The sequence below is a fragment of the Nanorana parkeri genome, unplaced genomic scaffold (genome assembly GCF_000935625.1).
Source record: "Nanorana parkeri isolate BGI_ZX_2015 unplaced genomic scaffold, ASM93562v1 scaffold100, whole genome shotgun sequence".
In the NCBI taxonomy this organism is placed as follows: domain Eukaryota; kingdom Metazoa; phylum Chordata; class Amphibia; order Anura; family Dicroglossidae; genus Nanorana; species Nanorana parkeri.
In genome coordinates, this window is record NW_017306368.1 from 251,377 (window position 1) to 260,462 (window position 9,086).

General features: G+C 39.8%; 1 protein-coding gene across 1 annotated transcript in view; it reads left to right on the forward strand.

Moving 5' to 3' along the window:
* The window catches only part of BIRC6 (baculoviral IAP repeat containing 6), a 258,916-nt gene that overhangs the window by 28,090 nt on the left and 221,740 nt on the right, over positions 1 to 9,086 (forward strand). The window contains exons 4-6 of the mRNA XM_018552891.1: positions 132 to 313; positions 1,984 to 2,121; positions 4,164 to 4,357. Coding sequence (XP_018408393.1) covers positions 132 to 313; positions 1,984 to 2,121; positions 4,164 to 4,357 — 514 coding nt within the window. The remainder of the gene's footprint in view (positions 1 to 131; positions 314 to 1,983; positions 2,122 to 4,163; positions 4,358 to 9,086) is intronic.

The window sequence follows — 9,086 nt, forward strand, 5'->3', positions numbered from 1 at the left end:
TTTATTTTTTGTGCAGGTTAATAAATATTGTTTTTCTAGATGGGCAAGTTTTTTTTTTTTTTTTTTTCCTTTTTAAGCATGTGCATCTGTTAATTGTAGTTTGTAACTTATATATTTATTTTTCCATGCAGCAAAGCCTGGTGGGCGGCTGAAGTGCCAATATTTCCCAACTGTGGATAAAGTTATCTTTGTGGATGATTATGCAGTGGGCTGTCGGAAAGACTTGAATGGTATTTTATTACTAGACACAGCACTTCAAACTCCAGTTGGTAAACCAGATGATGTGGTCCAGCTTGAACTGCCAGTTACAGAGGTAAGTGCTTGTATCTTCAGATTTTCATAATATTTAAATCACAGCTGTAGGTTTTTTTTCTATGTTCAAATATATTTAAGTTTTGCATCGTAAAATGTCAATCAAGGGTTATACAGGACAACGGGATACGGGACACTATGTCACAGTGTTAATGACAAAACTTTCTGTAGTACCTACAAGGTATGGGAAACTTGGCAAGATGGACCCCATAGTGTTTGGCAAGAGTGACAGACTATGGTTATTGTTGGATCAATGCTCTCAAAAAGTATTGCCACATGTATAAAATGCTTGTTAATCCCCAAGTTGACCCAGTCCTCATCGCTCTTGTAACCATTCCAGTCTGAGCAGTGGTTAGGGGAATACAATGGCCAATTGATTATTCAGTTATGAGAATAGTTAACTTTTCTCATTGATTAGTTGTTTGGATCCCCTAGCTCTCTCCTCCACGTTGGCAGGAGGGCACAGCAAGCAGTAGGCGGGTGCAATAGCCAGCCTGCTATTGGCTATTGTAATTTTGAAATGGCCAATAGCAGGCTGGCTATTGCACCCGCCCACTACCTGCTGTATTTACATTCAGCTGCCATCTGCAGAATCTTTCCATTGGCAACTGGCATTCCCTGGCTGAAGCTATTCAAGCGCCATGTGCTTCCAATACACTTTATTTTTAAAAAAAAATTTAAAAGGTGGGAAAAGTAATTTTCGGCCTGACATTTAATGGCACCTCAAATGTGGCTCCCGCCCACAGTGTGATCGCTCGCACTGGAACACACGTTACCGCAATGCTGTGCGTTCCAGTACAGTGCGATTTCAAAAAAATTGTGTATGCAGTTTTATTCTGAAGTAAACTTTGTAACTTAAGGATGGTGTATTTATTTTTATCAGATTAATCGAAAAATGATCGGCAAACGAATGGATTATGAAATGTAATCATTATTTGCACTCCTAAAATGCAGACACACATATAGTCCAGTGTTTTTCTGAGCAGATCCTGACACTTTGATGTGAATGGACAAACGTATGTTTTATGTGCATAAAAATGTGCAAAAGAGCCCAAAAACAATGTTTTTACATTGAAGTTTAATGGGCCAAGAAGCATAGAATCTGCCAAAGAGCTGCTCATGTACTTTCAGCGATGGGCGTTTACGCTCAGATGTGAACATGTTGGTAGAAGTGAGTGGGTTTTTTTGGTGGCTTTTTAATTTTTTTAGCAGAAAAAGCGCCACAAAACTTTCAGTATGAATAAGGGCTTAATATTTCCTTAGTTCCTCTTCCTCCATCTCTGTTATTAGACCGCAGTATTGTAGCAAATCTGAAGGTGAGGCTTCAGCAAGAAACTGCTCTGTCTTTTTTTTTAAACACAATGGGGACATTTTGCAAAATTGGAGCAGACAAAATCTGGAGCAGTTGTCCATGGCAACCAATCAGCATCTCTCTTTTAGTTTGCTCAGGTAAGATTTGAAAACGAGACTGGTTGCAGTGCAAATCTGCTCCAGATTTTGTCTGCTCCAGTTTTGATAGATTCCCCTCAGTCAGTATAAGCAAGGATAAAGTTTTCTTCACTGGTCTTCCCCAGTACATGGGGAAAGTACATGTTTACTTTAATCCTGCAAGTAACTTTTTGAAGTTTTTCATTTGTAATCAATTGTGGTGTTTTACTTTTTGATCTGTAGGTACAGCAGTTGTTGTCTGCGTGTTTGGAGAAAATTGACGTGTCTAGTGCAGAAGGCTATGATTTGTTCATAATGCAGCTGAAAGATGGCTTTAAAAATACCTCACATGAGACAGCAGCAAACCATAAGGTTGCCAAGGTAAGAAAAACTTTATTTTGGTTTTCACTTTTTTGTTGCAAAAAATTATTTTCATGTTATAACTGAGGGACAATCCTTTTTGCCTGAGTTCTTCCTTGTTGGGCTTCAGAACTCCTCTTCCCTCACCTCCATAAAATAAGGTTGAGGTATTCTTTAGTCCAGCAGGGAAGAACTCGGGCACAACTGATAACAGTGGGTTAGCTGCAGAGCTAGTCAGTACACTACAGGAAGTTAGGCCCTAGTGACACTTGCAATTGGGGCTGGTTTGGTAAAGCTGGCCATACACCTATAGACCTGAACAATGCCTGCATTCAATCAGATTGTTCAGGTAATTAGAGAGCCAGTAGGGCCGAATAGCAAGATACTGGACCTTGGCCCAGTGGGAGATTCCTCCATCCACACAGTTTAGCGTAGATGGAGGAATCTGTTGCACTTTTTCCATATGACCATAAAAAAATCTCCAGAAAATCTACAGGTGTATGGCCAGCTTAAAGGTGCCCATACACCTTGTGATTTATTGTACGATTTTCATATATGATCTTTTGTCTTGCGAGGGTTGTAAAGTAATTTAAAAAATGTACGATCTGCCCATCGCTGCTGAGGGGCGGGCTTCTGATGACTGCAATGCTGAACGGGCAGTGTGCGCGTGCGTCTCCATTCCATAAAGCACATTTTGCACTTAATCTTTACGGTCTCATGTTCGCTGTGATCACCTCAGCCTTTAGAGAATTTCATTCATTTTCAATCCTTTTCAAAGCATAAAAACTATTAAACTGGTTGAGTCATCCTGCCACACGTAGCTTCAATTGTTTAATGAGATCACTAGTGGTGTTTAGATGGCGGGGGTACCTAGATCAGTTTGGTGGGATTTTGTACTGAGAAGCTTAAAACTGGCTGAAAATTGCTGTGTGAAAATAGCAGCGCTACAATGTCTGGACTGTATAAATAGAATTGGTACTTTGTAGGTTTATTTTTAAGTGTAATCTATTATCTTTTGTTTGGCAATATGCGGATTGAAAGTGTAATACAGCCAGTTTCTACCGACAAGTAGGAGTCAGAAACCGCCTTTTAAATTTCCTGCCTAAGGGCGTGTTCACACCATGTGCAGACCTGTGCAGACCAGAACAGTTTGTTCCCTGACCAAAAATGTATTCCAATGTATCCCTGTGGTATTTCTGGGCTCAGTTCACACCAGCGCAGTCTGTTTTGGTTCAGACATATAAAATACTGCTAGTCTCATTTTCATTGGTCCGGAACGCACGTAAACGCATGCAGACGCACTGCAGCTGAAAGCCCATTTTGAAAACCTCTCTGCTATTTGTTTTGACAGCTCGAGAGCCCGATGTTTAGATACACTTCACTCAAAAGATACAATGTATATCTTTTGAGTGAAATGTATATCTTTTGAGTGAAATGTATCTGTTCTGATCGTCTAGGCACGATCAAAGAGCTTTTAGGCCTGGTTCACACCTGTACGTTTTGTAGCGCCTTCACCGCTCTACAAACCGCTCTACAAACATAAGCCTAATTGCCAAAAAATTTTAAAAAAGTTAATTTATCAAGCAGTCATAGTGACTGCTTGACATAAACTGACAAGAAAAAAAAGTTTTTTTTTTGTAATTTTTTTTGTACAAAGTGTAAAACAAAATTAGGAAAATAAAAATATGTAAATATATTTTTTATACTATAATTAATATAAAAAAATTATAAAAAAAATAATAATCAAAACTTGTGAAAAAAGTGTTTTCTTCTAGTTTTTTTCCTCATTTTTTTTATTTTAAAAAAAATTATAAAAAAAATAATAATTCAACTGAGGGGTTAGACACACATATGTGATATAATTATATAGCCCTATCTGTGCTCTAAAAAACAATATATAATATGTGTGGGTACATTTAGTAAGAAAGTATATTACTGCTGTGGAAGAATCACACAGTAAAAAGGGTCAGTCATTTATGAACAAACTGAAAACTAGCTCAGTCATGAAGGGGTTAATGTTAAACTTGTTCTTATGTATATTTTTGTTTTTGCCTTTCTTGCAGTGGGCGACTGTCACATTTCATCTTCCTCATCATGTGTTAAAGTCCGTGACTGGTGCCATTGTGAATGAGTTGAAGAAAATAAATCAAAATGTTGCTGCACTGCCTGTAGCCTCTTCTATAATGGACAGACTGTCTTATCTGCTACCTAGCGCCAGGCCAGAGCTTGGCGTTGGTCCTGGTCGGTCTGTAGATCGGTATGCTTTATGCTTTTCTAAATTGCCATCTAATGCATTCACTGTTGGTCTATTATTTATTGTACATAAATAAAATAACATTACAACAAATCATGATAACAAGACTACTCATCACAAGGGTTTATATGCAGATTGTAAGCTCCTTGTCGGCTTAATGCAAGTGTCTCTCACCCCCTACTGTCTGTGTTTACAGAGCTGCTTTAGCCCTTTCACTGCCGGAGCAATTTGTTCATTTTTTTGTACATGAGAAAATGCACATTTTAGGCCTGAAGATTACTTAAATCAATCCCAAAACATGATATATTCTGAAAGCAGGTAATAAGTGTAGGGTGGACAAATTCCTCTCGAATTTAGGAGTCTTTTCAATCCAGGAGCTACCAGGATTTTTTTAGAAGCCAGCTCCATTGACATCAAAGTCTTGAGAAAGGTTGGCTGTGACTTCCCAAAACATTGGTGCAGCAAAGCTACCATACTGTCCTCCACCTCTGAGTACCTACAATACCTGTTACTACATTATTTGTTTTGTGTGGGGTACCAAGGCATTTACTTTGAATGGAGTGCTGATAGAAAATGTATGTGTCTTTTTCTGCACTAAGGTCTCGTTCACACCTAGGCGTATTGCATATGCGCGATTCGCGGTAAAAAAAGTTGCGTCTTTCCGAAGGCTACTTGGCTGTATCCCAATGGAAACGCGCAACAAAACGGCCCAAAGTAGTACATGTACCTTTTCAGGCGTGGGCCGTTTTGTAGCGCGTTAGGGACGGGCGGAAATATGCCAAGGTGGGAACGAGACCATTGAATACAATGGGATTTATATTTTTGAGCGTTTTGTAGAGCGTTCATCGAGCGTAGAACGCGCTACAAAACGTTCAGGTGTGAACGAGGGCTAAGTGCCACAGGTTTAATATGCTGGCTAAGAGAGCACTCTATAATGTGCACTTGTTGTATCCTCAAACGTTTTGCTATAATTCTTGATGAATAGTGGATTCTTGTAAACCTACAGATCATCCAAACTACTTGTAATGTACCAATAAAATAGTACCAATAAAAACAGACTTTGCTTGATGCTGTACCTTTTGTAAAGCCAAGGATAAACTGGTTTTATTGCTGGGCAATAAATCCTTAGCAACCTATATACCATCCCATGTAAATAAACATTTAGGCCCCATTTTATTTGTGCGAATAGGGCCAATTCTCATGAATCTCACAAATTACTCCATGAGATCTTGAGAGATTCCTGCAAATCTGTCTTCAGATCTCTCCCCTTTGCTTTCATTGAAGTGGTCACAACATATGTTTTTTGGACATTATATATGCACATTTGTTACTTTGATTTTTTTATTTATTTATGATGTAGATGTTATTTTGAGAGTGTGGGGAAGATTTAGTAAGTGCACTTGACGTTTGTCTTTTTTTTTTGTGTTACACATATTGACATGTAGGGGCACAGTCCTAGTCAGTGTCTGGAAAATCAGAGCAATCTGTATACACTAATATTCAAACACCGTTACAACATTTTATAGTGTAAATGGTCAATCCAGACTTTGGTCTCTTTAGGTTGTGTAATGCACTATGCAAAGGACGTCATGGAATGAAAAATCCATGTGCTACTTATTCAACCAGCTAGTGGGGGGTAATGTCCCGGTCTATTCTCCACCAATTGCTCCTCGGCTTCTTCTTTAGGAGAGCAAGGATTAAGATTTGTATACAGATCCTCTCTAAATAGATGTACGTGCATACACACAACGTTTGTGTGTGTGTAATATAGATATAGATATATATTTAGTGTGTGTACAGTTTGCCCACTTACAAAGAGATGAAAGGTCTATAATTTTTTATCATTGGTGTATTTTAAATGATAGAGACAGAATATCAACCAAAAATCCAGAAAAACACATGATACAAATGTTATAAATTGAGTTGCAGTTCTGTGAGTAAAATAATTATTTGATCCCCAAGCAAAACATGACTTAGTACTTGGTGGAGAGACCCATGTTGGCAAGCACAGAAGTAAGACGTTTCTTGTAGTTGGTTACCAGGTTTGCACAAATCTCAGGAGGGCTTTTGGTCCACTCTTCTTTACAGATCTTCTCTAAATCCTTGAGGTTTCTTGGCTGTCGCTTGGCAACCCGAAGTTTCAGCTCCCTCCATACATTTTCTATAGGATTAAGGTCTGGAGACTGGCTAGGCCACTCCATGACCTTAATGTGCTTCTTTTTGAGCCATTGCTTTGTTGCCTTGGCGGTATGTTTTGGGTCATTGTCATGCTGAAGGACTCATCCACGACCCATCTTCAGTGTTCAGGCTGAGGGAAGGAGGCTCTTATCCAAGATTTTACAGTGCATGGCCCCGTCCATTGGCCCCTAAATGCGTCACAGTTGGCCTGTGCCTTTTAGCACAGTCAAGCCTCCGTGCTTGACTGTAGGGATGGTGTTCTTAGGGTCATAGTCAGCATTTTTCTTCCTCCAAACACTGCGAGTCGAGTTAATGCCAAAGAGCTCAATTTTGGTCTCATCTGACCGCAGCACTTTCTCCCAATCCGTCTCTGAATCATTTAGATGTTCATTGGCAAACTTCAGACAGGCTTGTACATGTGCCTTCTTGAGGAGGGGGACCTTGCGGGCGCTGCAGGATCTCAATCCATGTCGGTGTATTGTGTTACCAATGCTTTGTTTGGTGACTGTGGTCCCAACTGCCTTGAGATCATTCACAAGCTCCTCCCGTGTAGTTCTGGGCTGATCCCTCACTTTTCTCATGATCATCCTTACCACGAGGCGAAATCTGGCATGGAGCTCAAGACCAAGGGCGATTGATGGTTATTTTATATTCTTTCCATATGGGAATAATGGCTCCATTAGTTGTTTCCTTCTCACCAAGCTTCTTGCTGATGGTCTTGTAGCCCATTCCAGCCTTGTGCAGGTCTACAATCTTGTCCCTAACGTCCTTTGTCAGCTCTTTGGTCTTGCCCATGGTGGTGAGGTTTGAATGGAAGAAAGATTCTGTGGACAGGTGTCTTTATATATACATAATGAGTTGTCTTTAGGGGCACCTTCTTAAATAGACGAGACTAATCTGTGTACCAGCCAGTCTGTGGGAGCCAGAATTATAGTTGGTTGGTAGGGGATCAAATACTTATTTTACTCGCTAAACTGTAACTCCATTTATAACATTTGTATCATGTGTTCTTTTTCTGGATTTTTGGTTGACATTCGGTCTATTATTTAGAATAGACCTTTCATTTCTTTGTAAGTGGGCAAACTTACAAACTCTGCAGAGGATCAAATAAAAAATGTCTGTGTGGGCAGAGAGAGAGAGCGGTTTCACCCATACCAAAATAACATCCTATAAAAGGGATCTTCTTTATGATTTAGACCAAGAGCTATGGTGTCTTTCAAATGCATTTATGAAAGGTGTTTGGTCAAACTGCTTCGCCCCCCCTTCCCCCCCCTTTTTTTTCCTTTTCAATAAGACCTATGTTCTTCAGCGTTGCCAAACGCTATACTTTTTTATCCTGATGTGTGCTTGTGTGGCAAATCATAGCTGTCATTCAATGCTAGATCTTCTGACTTTTTCTTTTTAGTACACAAGTGTGCATCCTATTTCCCACTTTTCATTTTTTCCGTCTTCCACAACTTTCTCCAGCACACGGAGATCCTTTGCCAGTATGAGCATTACCCCTCATTGCCCGGTCTCCAGTGTACATGTATTAACCTTTTTAGTGGCCAGAGTCCCTAGTATGTACATTGGCACCTCCAGTATGTGCTTTAAAGTGGAATGCCAGGCAAACGGATGTGCAGTAAAACTAGTCTAGTATTTTACCTGCTGAAGAATATGTAGTTTTCTTTCAGTCTTGTTGTTCATATACATTTGCCAAGCAGTATATCCAGACCATTCTACTACAGTTTGGTTTAGCTTTACTTGTTCCTGTAGTACCTCCCTGCTCATTGGACAGTGCTGATGATGATCATTTTTTGCCAGGTGAGCAGTTTGATTGTGAACGTGTATTGCTGAACAGGGAAGCAAGTGTTTTACCTGCCTGGTTGTGCATATGTGTAAAATAACAGGCCTGGCTATACATATTCACACATCCTCCAGCAGCTAAAACCTTAAGGGCCCATTCACACCATGTCCGGATCATCACCAGACCAGATTGTTTCCGGACCCAAAATGCATCCCTACTGCTCGTCCTATTTTGTCTGGTCTGAAATGCATTGGAACGCATACAAACGCACCTGTAAGACCATTTTAAGCAAAAAATTAATTTCTAATTGTGGCAAAAACGCAATTCACTGCGTTCCAGGTCTGGTCCGGAAAATGGTGTGAACCTGCCCTCAACGTATACACTACTAGTCAAAGGTTTTAGAACACCGCAATCTATGCTATTTTTTTGGTTGAAATGTTTGCAGTTCAATAAAAGTCATAGAACAAATGAAATTGGAGATGAAAGGATTCCCTGTGTGTTTGTTTGTTTTTTTTTTTTTTAAATTGCAACGTAATCACATTTTTTGACTCAAAGTGGCCAACTTTCTGAATCGTACAGGACACATGAGTGTAGTCTTAGCCATGGGTTATATACAGATAATTCAGGTGATTGGACAAGGCAAAACAAAGCTCTTGGTCAGCCCCTATAGAACACCTCCCACTCGTAGCTGTACCATAACCACTGTGGCTTCTGGCAGGTTTTCAAATTAGTTGACACCTCAGCTGAGCTGTGGTGGACTGTACCCAT